This window comes from Equus caballus, chromosome 10, assembly GCF_041296265.1.
Source record: "Equus caballus isolate H_3958 breed thoroughbred chromosome 10, TB-T2T, whole genome shotgun sequence".
NCBI lineage: Eukaryota > Metazoa > Chordata > Mammalia > Perissodactyla > Equidae > Equus > Equus caballus.
In genome coordinates, this window is record NC_091693.1 from 11363475 (window position 1) to 11379606 (window position 16132).

At 46.6% G+C, this 16132-nt stretch overlaps 1 protein-coding gene across 1 annotated transcript; it reads left to right on the forward strand.

Annotated features, from left to right (window-relative positions):
* Positions 1-3471: 3471 nt before the first annotated feature.
* On the forward strand, positions 3472-10212 carry CYP2A13 (cytochrome P450 family 2 subfamily A member 13). Its single transcript, NM_001111337.1, has 9 exons — positions 3472-3651; positions 3937-4099; positions 4993-5142; positions 5384-5544; positions 6738-6914; positions 7958-8099; positions 8553-8740; positions 9346-9487; positions 10031-10212. Exons 1-9 carry the CDS (start codon positions 3472-3474, stop codon positions 10210-10212), a joined length of 1485 nt encoding a protein of 494 aa, NP_001104807.1.
* The last annotated feature ends 5920 nt before the right edge of the window (positions 10213-16132 follow it).

The window sequence follows — 16132 nt, forward strand, 5'->3', positions numbered from 1 at the left end:
AAATGCACACAGACATGCAAAGACACCCCAACTATGCACTGACAATGACACATACAGTTATGTGTCACTTATGACGGGGATGCGTTCTGAGAAATGCATCATAGGTGATTTCATCGTTTTGTGAACATCATAGAGTACCATTACACAACCTAGATGGTATAACCTACTACACAGCTAGGCTCTATGGTACTAATCTTAGGGGACCACCATCATACAGGTGATCCACTGTTGACCGAAATGTCATCATGTGGCATGTGACTGTGTACAGATGTATACCTGAGAAGAAACGTGACAGAAGCATCTAGGAGAATCCACTGGACAAAATGACACAATCATAAATAGAGTCAGAAGCACATGGGAGAGAGAGAGAGAGAGAGGGAGAGAGAGAAAGAGAGAGGTGGATGGACAAAGACTTGTGCAGAGCTTCATGCCCATCCGGAACAATCTGAGTCTCTAACCTTGACCCAGCCTTACTCAGGAACTGCCTAATCCACCACCCTCCACGGGGCCGCCCAGATCAATGTCTTATTCCCAGGTTCAGCAAGTCAGCTCAGCTGCGCTGAGGAAGAAATGGGGAGGGAGGTTCCCCCAAAACTTTCTCTCTCTTCCTCCTTTCCCAAAGGGAAAGCTGTGGGAACTAGACTAAAGAATGTAAAAGTGAGAAGGGGGTTTAGTGATCCTCTCATCCATCTCCTTCATCTCGTGGATTAATAACAAGAACAGCTAATATTTATTGAGCACTTACCATCCTGGACTCAACATGCATTAAGCCATTGACTCCTCACTAAAATACCCTAAGAGGTGACCACTGTTATTGGCCCCCTAAGGCTCAGAAAGTTGAGGTTACGTGTTCAAGATCACACAACAAAGATGGATAAGGTTAAGATTCCAATCCATGTCATAATTTTGCTCTCAACTAGTGTACTATTCATCCAGAGAGGACAAGAGATTTTCCTGGGTTCACACTAGCTTACCCTAGAAGCCCATTCCAGGGCACCCCACACTGGCACAAGTCATGCTTCTGAGGGAGAAAGTGGGTGATGACAGACACTGATCTCTTATTCCATGTTCCAGGGTCATCAACAAGCCAACCTCACTTGACTTCTCTGTCCCCAAATACTTCTTCCAGTCTTCCTGTCTCACCCTCTCCCTGTCCAGCTCATGGCAGCCTGTCTGAACACTCAGTGTGCTTTCTGGTGCCAACCTCACAGAGAAACAAACTCCCCCAAATTCTAGTTCCCTCATTGTTAAGGAAAAAAGGGGATTGGAGGAGCCAATCCAGATGCAGGTTGGTGATGGGATTGGGGGGATCAATACCTGCGGAGCCCACACTAATCCTTTTTCCCTTCTCTTCCCCCTCCAAAAGCAGCAAACAACTGTCCTCCCTCAGCTTTGTTCTCTTCTCTTAGTTCCCTCCCCACAGGACTCAGCGTTCAGCAGCCTAGAATGCTTTGAGCAAAATGCCAGTCCTGGGGGTGCCAACCTCACCCTCCTGCCCTTGTCCAAGGTGAGAGGTGGCACTTGAGTCGGGTAGTCCACTGTCAGAGCCTGCCCAGCACCCAGGTGGGGCCCCTTTCAGGCCCACATAGGACCAATCTCAGCTCCTGCCTGATGCTCATGTCAGAGCCTGCTGAGACTAAGTTCAGAGCCTATACGGTGCCATCCTTATGTCCTCCTGAGGCCAGCCTCAATGACCACCTGGGCCTACCTAAAGAGCCCTTTTGGTACCAGAAGTGGCTCTATTAATGCTCTCTTGGTATCAAGTTCAGTGCCAACATGTTTTCAATCCTGGTGTCTACCAGGGGTCCAACTCAATACCAACATGATGCCGTTCCCTCTCCAGGCTGACTTGACGCCAGTGTAATCTCTGTGTCCAATGCTGAAGCCAATCTCAGCACTTACCTGTTGCTAAACTTGGTCTCCCCTTCCCCCAGGCTGGGCTATACCAGTCAATGATGAAGAAGGGAAGAGAGTTCAAATTCTAGGTCTCTCACTTCTACCTGTGTGACCTCAAACAAGGGGCTTTATGGAGTTCTGGTCTTCTGAACTGCAAAATTAGGATGATGATGAACCAGCCCCATTGTTGTAATGATTTGATAAGATCATGTATACGTAGACTTAATTTTCACAGTTAGTTTCACCAAAGAGCAACTGTCATTATTAGTAACGAAGAATGACAAAGAGGGAAGGACAGCAGGGCTACTCATCTTTTCTCTACTTCCACTTTCAAAATCCCTGGACCCATCTCTGTTCCCGACACTGGACTTTACCCAAATCTATCCTGCTATAGTTCCCTCTGTCAGCTAATAACAGCCCTGACAAATCAGGAATTACCTCTAAAGGGAGCTTCAGACATCCTCAAATACTTACCTTCTCTTCTCAAATACTCCCTTTACATTGGTGGGAAAACTCAGTCCCAGAAAGGGGGCATAAGAGTGCAGAGCAGGAGAGATGGGAGTCACATGTGGGCCGTGTACCCAGTCTCTGTTTTCTGTCCCCTTATGCCTATATATAAAATGGGAAACATTAAGAATGACAATAATAACAGTAATGAGGTAATCAACCTAGTGAGCTTCCTGAAGGATCTGGGAAGGGGGCCAGTGGAGCTCTCCGTAAATTATAATGCTTGAGACAGTAGGTACTTTTTGGTATCATGCTGGTAGTTTTCATCACTATTTACACAAGTCCTGCCAAGTCCCTCTGCCAACTAGGATCATACTTCTCTCCTATTCTGTGGAAATTTTCACTGAAATGTGACTCTGGACTTCAACCTCTTTTCCAACCAGAGATGGGCAATTCTGTCACCTATCCTGACCTTGCTTTGCCATCTCACTGAGGATTCTGGGCAGTAAGAGGTGGCAATGTGTCCAAAACAACAGTGGGTCAATACCTGGGGTCAGGTGCTGACTCACTGATCCAGCTTCACTCTCTGTATACTTTTCCACCCAGAAACCCCACAGCCACAGCCTGGGGTTCTTCCTCACCTCAAGATCCTCAAATCCATTCCCTGGAACCTCACCTCCTGAGACCTTTAAACCTACATCCCTCCTCAACAAAAGACCTCCAAATCAAGAACCACGCATTATATCACATTCCAAAATCCTAAATCCAGATCTTTAGATTCTTCCCTCTTGAGACTCCAAAATGCACAACTTTGGGTTCGCTTCTCACTCTAAGACCAGAAATCCCAAGCTCAGGGCTCCACCATGCAAATAGTCCCATACCTTCAGTTCTGGCATTTATCTACTGCTCCCCCTATTGGTCCCACTCCCTGTTCATCTGCCCTGGGGTCCCCCTCCTCCTTCCCTGCTGGCTGTGTCCCAAGCTAGGCAGGGAGCATGGTCGGGGGTGTAGTTTGGAGATGAAATGAGACAATTACACAATCAGGACCAAAATCCACCATCTCTCCCAGGTAGTATAAAGGCAAACCTTCCCAGCCATCACCATCTGACTGTCACTTTCAGTGCCACCATGCTGGCCTCAGGGCTGCTTCTGGTGGCTTTGCTGTCCTGCCTGACTTTAATGGTATTGATGTCTGTCTGGCGGCAGAGAAAGCTCTGGGGAAGGCTGCCTCCTGGACCCACCCCATTGCCCTTCATCGGGAACTACCTGCAGCTGGACACAGAGCGGATATGTGACTCCCTCATGAAGGTGCCGCCAGGAGGGAGATGGGTGGAATGGGGTGGGTGTGTGTGCCTGAACAGTTGGCTGGGTTTTTGTGGCAGGGGATTGACAAAGTTGCACCAGAGTCTCAGGAAAGGGGAATTTTGAAGGTTCATCATCAGGATCCTAGGCAGGAAATACCAGATTGTGGGATGTCCAGCTCCTCAACTGTCAGAACCTGTGGGGAAATTCATCCTGTTACTTGAGGTCTGGGTTCAGGGCCAGTTCAGAGTAGGGGTGCTCCCTCTAACCACTCGCACCTACCACCATCAGATAGGCAAGCGCTATGGGCCAGTGTTCACAGTTCACCTGGGGCCCCGCCGGGTCGTGGTGCTATGTGGATACGATGCTGTGAAGGAGGCTCTGTTGGACCAGGCTGAGGAATTCAGTGGACGAGGAGAGCAGGCCACCTTCAACTGGATCTTCAAAGGCTATGGTGAGGGGGGGTCTTGGTGTGGGAATAAGGGCAGGCTGACTTGGTGGCTTCACTGGGGTTCTCAGCTTTCTCCTGCCTCCCCCACCCCCTCAGGCTGTGACACAGCCTTCTGTCTTCTCTGGCCCCATCTCTGTTCATTGGTGTCTCTCCTTTTGTCTCTAAATCATCTTAGAGTTTCTGCCTCTCTACTTCTGCCTGCCTGTCTCTGCCCCATCTCCCCGTTCCTTCTCACTAGATGTCTCTTCCTTCTCTGTATCTGTTAGAACCTCTTGATTTCTGCTTTGGAACCCTTGTCTTCTGTCTCCATGTGTCTTTTGTCTTTTTCTTCTTCTCAGCTTCTGTGCTTCCCCGTGTTTCTCTCTCCCTCTTCCTCTCTTTCTTCTTCCTTAATCTTAGAATCTCACATTATTTCTGCTTCAAATTCCGCATGATTCTGTCTCCTGGTGGGTCTCTCCTCTCTCCAGACCACCTTTGTTTCTCTCTCCATATTTTCCTTTCTTCTCTAGGCTCAGTTTTAGAATTTTTCACATTTTTATATCCACCTCTCAAATCTCCACGTATCTCACTTCCCTCCCTCCCTCTCTTCTCTCTCCTCATGAGTCTCATTGTATCTCTTTTATCAGTGTATATCTTTTATCTGTCTTGTCTCTCTCCTTCTCATATTGTTCTTCCAAGTCAGTCTCTCTTTCTGTATTTCTCTGACCATGAGTTTCTACATCTCCCTGTTTTCTGCTGTTTCTCTCTCTGCTGGCTTTCTCTCTGAGTCTCTCCATCTTTTACCCATGTCTTCTCTCTCTACTGAGCTCTCTGTACTTCTCAGGGTCCCCGGGGCTGGTCTGTGTTGTGCCCCTGCCCCTCTCTGCCCTTTCTCCACTCCTATGCTCCCTCCCCAGGTGTGGCATTCAGCAATGGGGAGCGGGCCAAGCAGCTCAGGCGCTTCTCCATCACCACACTGAGGGACTTCGGAGTGGGTAAGCGTGGCATTGAGGAGCGCATCCAGGAGGAGGCGGGCTTCCTCATCGAGGCCTTCCGGAGCACGTGTGGTGAGTGGGGGACCCTGGAGTACCTGGGAAGGAGAAGTTAAGCACCTGATGGGGACACATGCATTCTGACGTGGGAAGAGGACTAGGTCGAGGGAAGGCCTGGGGCTCTCAGCTCTGGGATCTGGTCCTGGAAGTTTGGCTCATCACTTCAGTTCCTCCCTCAAATTCTCAGACTGGCATCTGACTGTTGAGTTGACTCTCCCCCAAATCCATCTCTCCCCGATCCCACTCCACTCCCCAGGCAACTTCATTGATCCCACCTTCTTCCTGAGCCAAGCTGTCTCCAATGTCATCAGCTCCATTGTCTTTGGGAACCGCTTTGACTATGAGGACAAAGAGTTCCTGTCACTGCTGCGTATGATGCTGGGAAACTTCCAGTTCACAGCTACATCTACGGGGCAGGTAACCCATCCTAGCCTGGCTCTACCATGTCCCTACTACAACATGCCAAGTGCTCCTCCACAGGGAGACAGGTGTCCCAAACTCCCAATCTCCTCCAGACAGGGTTCCACAAATCCAGCCCCGACTCTTGGACAATTAACGCTTGCACTAGAATCCAGGACAAGTGCCCAACACTCAGTCTCTACTGACATCTGGATATTTCTTCAAATGTCTTCACCCTCCCCCAACCCAAAAACAGAACCAGAGCAAGATTCATGCCCTCAACCCAGCTCTCTCACCTGGGCAGGTGTTCCCATCCTATCTTACCTTAATATCTCACAGGTGCTCCCTGTTACAATAGTCCATCTTTCCATCTGAATTCCTTAACATCTGGACAAATGACCACCTCAGCCCACCCTCAACACCTGGTGCTGCAAAATACAAGCCATCAAAATCATTTGATATCTACAAAGTTGTCCTAAACCAGCCCACTGGATTACCTAACAAGCAACCTGTACCAGATGCACTTAAATATCTGAACAATTGGACAGGTATCCCAGCCAACTCCCGTAACCATTTAAACACCTGGGTAGACGGTTCCCCTAAACACTGAAATAAGTGTCCCTCAACCCAGCCCACTCAAACACCTACATAAGTGCCCATTATCAGTGCCCATTATCAGGCTATTTGAATATCTGAACACTCAAACAGTTATCATCCCAACTTTAACATCTGCTTATTAATCCCACTTTAATATCTGAACAGCTGTACAGAAGCCCCCAGTCCAGGTCCCCAAAATATCTGGACAGTTGTCTCCTACTGAGCCCACCTGAATGTCTAAACACCTAGACAAGTGACCCTCCCAATACCAGACCCGCTTGAATAGCTTAACACCTGGACAAGTGTCTCCCAAACCCATCTCAACTGAATATCTGAACACCTAGCTGTGTGCTCCCAAACCAGCCTCATCTGAATATCTGAACCCTATACATGTCCCAATCCATCTCACCTAAATTCTTGGACAGGGGCCCTAACAATTAACTCATGTGTACACTTAGATATCTATTCCCATCCAGCCCCATCTAAATACCTCAACACCTGGGCAGGTGCCTTTAACCCAGTGCCTTCCTGGCCCTGAGACAGGTCCCACTGCCATCGAGTCCTGCCCACTAACAACTGTCCTTCCCTTTTCTTCCTCTGTCCCCCACTCTTAGCTCTATGAGATGTTCTACTCAGTGATGAAACACCTGCCAGGGCCACAGCAACAGGCCTTTAAGGAGCTGCAGGGCCTGGAGGACTTCATAGCCAAGAAGGTGGAGCAGAACCAACGCACCCTGGATCCCAACTCCCCGCGGAACTTCATCGACTCCTTCCTCATCCGCATGCAGCAGGTACACCCCAGCAGCCAGGCGGGCAGGTCCAAAGCCAGGCAGAGGGAAATCAGGCTGGGGATGGAGGAGAACAGAGGCCCATTCGAATGAGTCCCCTATCACAATAAACCTCACAATCCAAGTTATAATTAGCCGCCACTGTTCCATCTACTGAGCCCTTACCCAGGGCCAGTCGTGTGCATGCAAATCATAACAGCAAGCACTTCCATAACACTACCATGTGCCAGGCACTATGTTAAGTGCTTCACGGTATTTGCCTACTTAAAACTCAGAACAGCTCTTGAAGGAGGTTCTATTATGACCGCAGTTTTACAACTGAGGGAAGTGAGGCCTAGGGAGTATAAGTGGACTGCCTGATGTCACACAGCAAGGAAGCAGTGGACACTAGGTCCAGTCGTGGTCTCTCTGACTCTAACACTGGTGCTTTTAGCCACCATGCTCTCTTACCTTTCGTTCCCTGGTAATCAGATGCACCTGTGTGGACAGGTCACCTGGCTTTACCATGAGACAGTGGAGGTCCCCTCCCCCATCTGGAGGTCAATCTCGCTTTTGTGAAGAAAGGAGAGGAGGCTTTATGGAGTGTGAAGTCGAAGGTGAAAGGAACAAGGGAGGGATTCCTCTATAGTAAGCTTCAAGATTTTTAGTGAAGGAACAAGATGCTGTTGCTTAAAATTCTGTTTCTGAGTCTCAGAACGTCAGTCTCTCTTTAACTCTCTCTGACTCATTCTATCATGCCATCTTTGTTCCTCTTTCTCACTCAGTGTCTCTCACTACGCCTCTCTTTCTAAATATTCCTACCATAAAAAGTGACCACTAAGGTGATAATTAAAGGACAGTCAGCTGGCAAAGAATGTGAGAAGAGCATTTCGGGCAGAGCCAGCATCTGGGGCAAAGGCTTGCAGAGCAGAGAGAGCCTGAAAGAACTAGGGTTCCTCTTCCCACCTTTGCTCTGGATTTAGGAGAAACAGGCCCAAAGACAAACCCCAGAATGGCCCCGAGAGCATGGAGGAGTGGGTTCGGTCTGAAGCCCTCTCTCACTGCAGGAACAGACGAACCCTAACACGGAGTTCTACTTGAAGAACCTGGTGATAACCACGTTGAACCTCTTCATTGCTGGCACAGAAACGATCAGCACAACCCTGCGTTATGGCTTCCTGCTGCTGATGAAGCACCCAGATATAGAAGGTAAGGCAGGAAGGAGCATGAAAGTCGGGGTCACAGATCCTCAAAAATCCTGTAAGCCCACGGCAATGTTCCCAACTCTCTCAGATCCCCGGATCCTCAGACACGCCCTGCTATCCTGAGACTGGGTGATATTTAGCTGATGGGCACCAGTCAAGTTTCACCAGCTGTTAAAATATTTGAAATATCAGAATTGATTGGATGGCTCCTATGCTAAGCCTACCGAGTGCCACTCCCTGCCCTGATTGCAGACCATCCCCGAAGACTCCCCCCTTGGACTTTTCCTATGATTCTGGTACGATCAGGTGAACAGAGACCTGGGCTAACAATGCGTATGGCAGATGTCTGTTTTGAACACGTAAATGTCACAAATGGACGTATAGTTGTTCACACTTGGACTATCATCCCGGCCCTCAGACCCCTAGATACCTAAACATATTCCCTTCCTCCCCCCAGCCAAGGTTCATGAGGAGATTGATCGAGTGATTGGCAAGAACCGTCAGCCCAAGTTTGAGGACCGGGCCAAGATGCCCTACACAGAGGCAGTGATCCACGAAATCCAAAGATTTGGAGATGTGATCCCCATGAGCCTGGCCCGTAGAGTTACCAAGGATACCAAGTTTCGGGGCTTCCTCATCCCCAAGGTGCTGCTCTGCCCTGCCTAGAGGGACCTCCAATCTGCTCCCTGTGACCCCATCCCCCTTAGAAGCTCCTCAGCCCCTGTCCGACTCCCTCAGTCAAAGACTCCCAACCACCACATCCCTTCAACCTTCCCACTCAGAGACTCCTGAATTCCATCTCTCCGCCGACCTCTTGCCTCAGGGAATATGAACCCCATGTTCCCCAAATGTCCTCTCTCAGAGAACATGAACCCCCATGTCACTCCAGCCTCCTGCCTTGAGAGACATGAACTGCTTGTCCTCCAGACCTCAAGCCTCAAGAGTCATGGAATTCGTGTTCTTCAAACTTCCCTTCTCAGGGAAGAAACTTCCCATCTCTTGAATTTCCTGTCTCAGAGAATATGACCACCCATTACCCCAAATCTTTGGCCTTGGAAAAACAGACCCTATGAAACACCAACTTCCTACCTCAGGGACATGAATCTAAGGTCCCTCAAAGGACCCAAACTCCCATGTCTCCCATTTCTCTTTATCTGGGCTGCCCAAATTCCCCCTCCAACCCCCATGGGCTTTCTGCACACCCATCTCCTACTCTGCCTTATCAAATCCTCTGGCCTCCTCCCCACCAGGGCACTGAAGTGTTCCCTATGCTGGGCTCCGTCCTGAGAGACCCCAAGTTCTTCTCCAATCCCCACGATTTCAACCCCCAGCACTTCCTGGATGAGAAGGGGCAGTTTAAGAAGAGTGATGCTTTTGTGCCTTTCTCCATTGGTAAGAGACCACTATCTGCTGCCAAGCCACCACTCACACCCACAGGGGCTTCCTTCTCTCTCTGAGGTATAGTCTGGTCTCTTTCTCTACCTTGGCAGTCCCTCTTAGAATCTACCTTGGAGGCAACTCTCTGCAACTCCCATAACTACCAAGTACCTGGGTCCAGGAAAAAGCAAAGGGATGCTTATACCTCTTTCAGAGCTGGGGAAAACAAAGGCCTAGAGTGAGTTAGAGATTTGTCCCAGGTCACTTAAATTCTTCAGATGGCTGGGAAGGAGATGACAGCACAGCAGCCATATTTGAGTGTGTATTCAAGGAGAAGGGGCATCTAAAGTTCTCATTGTTACAGCCTGGTATGGCTCGCCCCCATCCCAGGTACACCGGATAATGAGGCTCAGAGAGGGTTAGAGACTTCTCAGAAATGTCTCAGGCCACCATATGCCAGCCTCTCCTCCCGGAGAGAATGCAGCTGGCGTCTGGTAGTGGGTCGAGGCAGTGGTGAGAGTTGGCCTCACCTCCGCCCCTCCCATCTCGTCTCTTCAGGTAAGCGGTACTGCTTTGGAGAAGGCCTGGCTAGAATGGAGCTCTTTCTCTTCCTCACCACCATCATGCAGAATTTCTGCTTCAGGTACCCTCAGTCGCCCCAGGATATCGACGTGTCCCCGAAACACGTGGGCTTTGCCAGCATTCCAAGAAACTACACCATGAGCCTCCAGCCCCGCTAAGCCAGGGCTGTGGCAGGACAGGGCTAGTGGGAGGAGCAAGTAGGGGAGAGGGAGCCTGGGCTTGGCTAGCTGAAAGGTGGGGCCAGCGGGAGGGGCGGGGCTAAGCATGGGGGTGGGCTGGGGGGAGTTTCGAGGGGCAAGGTGGACAGGAGTGGAAGAAGAAACAGAACGGGCTCTGTCTCTTCTCGTTGGTACAGATAGCTCCTTCAGAGCTGGGATGAGAGGAAGGGACACTTTACCCTAAAAAGTGAGGAAGAAGAGAGCTGTTATTTACTGAGCACTTACTCTGTGTCAGCTCTATGCTAAAATCGTAACATGCTCACCTCACTTACTGCTTACAACCTATGAGACAGGGAACAGTGTTCATGCGCATTTTACAGGTGACAAAGCTGAGGCTCAGGTAGACTAAGTCTCTATCCTAGGGTATACAGAACACAGTAAGTGCTCAGCAAGTACTTGAGCACAGATCTGTGCAGAGATGGCTCTACTTGGCCCACAGTCCATTGGCTAGATTCTCAAAAGGCACCCCCTCCTCAAATGCAAAGCAACAGCTTAGTTTATTACCTAACAGCTCTGTCCAGGGGATTTTTCCAGAACTCTGACAGGTGGATGACATGGCTTCAAATACACACTTGCCTACACTCTTGCCCACTTGTTCACACTTTGGATGCCAGGGAATACTTCATGCCTCCCGCCAGATAAGGCCACTGTGTCAATCAGAGTAAGACCTGGGGACAGTAGTCAGACCTCTTTGTGAAGTGGTTGAGGGAGAGAAAAACTTTCAGAGAATTCTGAGAGATCTTTAGTCATAGCACAGCCATGTACATGTATGTGAGTGTGCAGGCATGTGTGGCTGGTGGTATATGATTGTATGTTGGCCTGAGAGTATGGATGAACTCATATTTCCTATGAGATTCTCAAGGCAGGACTCTGAGGGATCTGGGGTCTTATCTCCAGATATGAGACTTAAAATTCTCAGAATCACATGCCTCCTCTTAAATAAGTTAGTGTAGCTTCCCTTAGAAGCGGCATCAGCCTTAGGTCCGTGTGTTAGATCTAGATTCAGATGTAGCCATACATCTAAATGCTACACAGACCCCACCCTCACAAAACTTGCTGGACTTGAAGGACCCGTGATTGAGATCAAGTGAAGGGAAGCCTGGTCTTTTGAACCCTGTACATTTCATCACTGGCTCTGATTCTCAAGTTTCTCAATTTCCATTTTCTGTGTCTTGCAACTTGAGTTCCATGAATTGGCTGCTTCCTCCTCATTGAAGGAGGTTAAGGATGGATTCCTAGAGTCATACTTTTCATTATTATAAACTCGTTAAGAATCTAGTGTCAAAATCAAACCTCATCCACCTGTGTGCATGTCATCTTAAGAGGCTTCAAGAAACCTCGACTGGGGGAATCTTAGAATTGTGGTGTAACAAAACTGTCAAATCTTGGAACTGCAAAGTCCACAATTAATAATCTTGGAATCTCAAACTCCCAGAACTGTCACCTCAGAGTATTTGAATCACTGATGCCTGGAACTCTGGACGCTCAGAATTTTAGCATCAGAGGTTCCCCTGAACACATCTTTGGGAACTGCATTCTGAGCCCCTCTGCTAGCAAACGTCAGTTCTGCAAGCTGAATGTTCCTTCTGAGAAAAAGTCAAGAGAGGAGGGGGCTGAAGCTAGCGGGGCTCTGCCAATGAGCCCCATTTCCTTGGGAAGATAGGGTGGCCAGATGGTCTTTGCCTTGTAGGGGAGGGAGAGGAAGAGAACTAGTATTAATCCCCATAATCCTCAAACTTACATCTGGAAAAGAGAAAGCAGGAGTCCATCAATGCATTACAAAGGTGCCGAGAGAAGTCACATTCTAGCCACCAATGCCTGGATCACACTGGCGCAGAGAGGACACTCTCAGCTCTGGTGCTCTGGAACGGCGAACTACTCAGGCCAGCAGAGATAGTGCTAGGGCGGAGGAGGGAACAGGAGCCCTGGATTCTAGTCCAGGCTCTGCTGCTAACTTCTTGCGCCTTCTTGAGCCTCTCTCTGGCCTCACTTTCTCATCTGCCTCCTTCCTCGTAGGATTATGTGAAATTCAAAACACAGCTCAGTGCTGAAGAGCTTTAAAAACTCAATGGCTGCAGGAATGGGAGGATGGAATGGTAATATGTCTGTGTGGTTCATTTTTCACACCCTCTTCTGCCAAACCAAAGTCTCTAGAGTTAACACATGCAGACACACACACACACACATACACATACACACACTCACACCTGTTCTTCCATACAACAAGAGAAACTGGCATGAATCATTGCCTATTATGCCAGGTACTGTGCTGTAGCCCTTCTACTAGATTCCTAGGATGACTGTACCAATCCCCCATGAACTGAGAGGCTTAAAGCAACAGAAATGTATCTTCTTGGTCTGGAAGCTAGAAGTCCAAAATCAAGGTGTCAACAGGGCCAACCTCCTTTTAAAACCCATAAGGGAATCCTTTCCTGCCTCTTCTTACCTTCTGGTGGTTTGCTGGCAATCTTTGGAGCTCCTTGGCTTGCAGCTGCATAACTCTAAACTTGGCCTTTGTCATCACATGGTGCTCCCCCTGTGTGCATCTGTCTTCATAGGGCCATCTTCCTAGAAGGACACAAGTCATACTCCATTTATATAAAATTTTGGAAAGGGAAAAATATTGTGTGGCAATTAGTAAAGGAAACCTTGACTAAATTGGAATTGGGAGGACCTGTAGGGGAAGCCCTAATGGCCTATCATACGTCATTGATTACACCTAACAGGAAGAGATTGAAGCTTGCATCTCCTACAGGAAGTAAAACTAATTTACTTTTGAAGGAAGACTTTTCTCCCCACCCTGCAATAGCCCAGCCATTGAGAAATGCCCCAGCTCAGCCAATGAGAAGTTGTTTGCAGCCCTGATCTCTTACTTTCCCCAAGTGGTGTTACCTTTAGAACAGCTCTTTCCTGGTCCCCCTTTTTCCCTATCAAAGCAGCTCTTCCTCTTTGTTTTCTGGATTTGCCTATGGCTTCCCATAACATGCACATCCTGGATTGTAATTCTTTTGGCTATTCCTGAATAAACTCATTTTGAGGATAAAATAACAGGTGAAGTTTGCTTTTTAAGTTGACAACTGATACTGAGACCGGGTCCGTGGTTGCCAGGAATTTGAGGTGGGAAGATGATCTGAATACCAAGAATGCACAGAAGAACTCTTTGGGGTGTTGTAATTATTCAGTATCCTCTCTGCAGTTGTGGTTATAAGAACCCAAGCATTTGTAAAACCTCATTGTAAAAAGCGAGTTTTACTGTATGTATAAATAGTTCAAATAGTTCTTATAAAAAAAGTAACTGCAATTTTTTTTTTAATAAGTGAGCCTAATATTTAGGCAGATTTATGAAAAAAACAGTCTTAGGTGTAGATGATTTAAATGCCCTGTTAGCTTGAGGTCTCTTTGAAGAGTTCTGTGGCATTTCATAATCCTATCCATAAAGGCTTAATCATGGAGCCTCATGAAACTGTGAGACAGCAGACTCGTGAAATTGAAAGGGCTGTCTCTAAAGCCCACTGCTGTAAAGCTTATGGAAGCCAAAAGCTGGGCTTTGATGCAGTGCCATGTTAAGTGTCTAACGAAAATGGTTTTGCCTGTGTAAGGATTGAAAATTGTGCTGGAAAAAAATGCATAAGAAAATATCAACCAAATCCGAATTGGGGTCTGGACAGTTTCCAAAATAACTATTCTATGCTACTCAAAATGTCAAGGTCAAAGGCAACAGAAGCTGAGAATCCAAGATTAAGGAAGATCAAAGACATAGCAAGTAAATATATTGCATGATCACAGATTGGATCCTGAACTGGGGGAAAGGGACAATCATCACAAAAGACATTAATAGAAGAATTGATAAGCATTTAATATGGACTGTGGATTTCATAATAGTATCAATGTTATAATATTTGATTTTATAATTGTTCTGTGGTTATGTAAGAGAATACACACACACACACACACACACACATACGTATATATATATATATATATATATATATATATATATATATATACACAGAGAGAGAGAGAATGTACAACTGAGGGGAAAGACTATACCTTGTATAACGTATTGGCCCATCAGGCTCATGAGAGAACAATCTCTGGGAAGTAAAAAAAGAGACAGAGAAAAGGGAAAAAACAGCCATTAGATGGCATACTAACATCCACACTTCTAAAGGTGGACTCCTCGCTAGGACCGTTAAATACCTCTGCTGCTGCTGCCTAGGCCTCTGTTGCAACAAAGTTTCTGATACTCAGGATTATAGGGGAAAACATCCATGAAACACCTGTGGCAGAATGAAGTGCTCCTTTCAAACTTGATTTAAGCCTTATAAAGCAACTATTGCCATAGGGGATGCCACTAACCTTCACAATACTGATTTCAGGCTCTCTAGAGTAAGAAATTTATAAATATGAGCCGAAAAGGGATGACCACCTCTCCCTCAAAGTATATCCAGTGATTAAAAAAGAAAGGAAAGAAGAGAGAGAGAGAGACAAAAAGAGGGAGGAAGGGAGAGAGACCTTAATAGAGGAGGTGGAAACAAAATAAAAAAAAAATCCCCAGTTTGACCAAGTAGAAATCCAAAATTTACTGAAAGAATTTCTATAGTCAAAAGAGAAAAGGGACAGGTTAGCTTTTGTGCCTCTACTGCACAGGTTCTGAATTAACTTTAACGTGTACCAATTGGCAAACTTTCATGACTTAAATCAATATAGAGGCTCAGATTGTAATTACATCTGGGGATCCTACTAAATTTAAATGAGGTACTCCAAAAAGTCTTAAAGGAGTTACTGAATATAAAGTAGAAGACAAACAGGTATGCCCATATTAGCCATTGGAAGTACTGTCTTGCTTAAATTTCCCATAATCCTAGTACCCATTACCCTAAAATATCCCATTGTGGGCGTGGACACTCTGACACAACAACAGTTATATACCAACAAACTGGATAGTGTAGAAGAAATGGATAAACTACTAGAAACATACAACCACCAACACTGAATCATGAAGAAATAGAAAATATGAACAGACCTATAGCTAGTAAGGAGTTGAATTAGTAATAAAAATCTCCCAACAAACAAAAGCTCAGGAGCAGACTCCTTCACTAATGAATTCTACTAAATATTTAAAGAAGAATTAATGTCAATCATTCTCAAATGCCTCAAAAAATTTGAAATGGAAAGAGTATCTTCAAACTCATTTAATGAGGCCAACATTACACTCCACTACCAAAGCCAGATAAGGACACTACAAGAAAAGGAAGCTACGGGCCGATATCCCTGATGAACACAAATGCGAAAATCCTGAACAAATACTCCTAAATCAAATTCACGAGCATGTTAGAAGGATAACACACAATGACCAAATGTGATTTATCCCTTGGATCATGAGATGGTTCAACATATGAAAATTAATACCCATGGTACATCACATTAATAGAATAAAGGACAAAAACCACATGATCATGTCAAAAGATGGAGAAAAAGTATTTTACAAAATTCAACACCATTCATGATAAAAACTCTCAACAAATTAGGTACAGAAGGAAGGTATCTCAACTTAAGGTGGGCCATATGTGAGAACAGTAGAGCTAACATCATAGTCAATGGTGAAAAGCTTTTCCTCCTCTGAGCTGAGGAATAAGACAAGGATGTCAACTCTCACCACTTTTATTCAACATAGTACTGGACGTCCTAGCCAGAGAAATTAGGCAAGAAAAGGAAATAAATGACATCCAACTCAGAAAGGAAGAAGTTAAATTCTCTCTGTTTGCAGATGACAGCACCTTATGTGTAGAAAACTTTAAAGACTCCACAAACAAACTGTTAAAACTAATGAATAAATGCAATAGAGTTGAAGGATGCA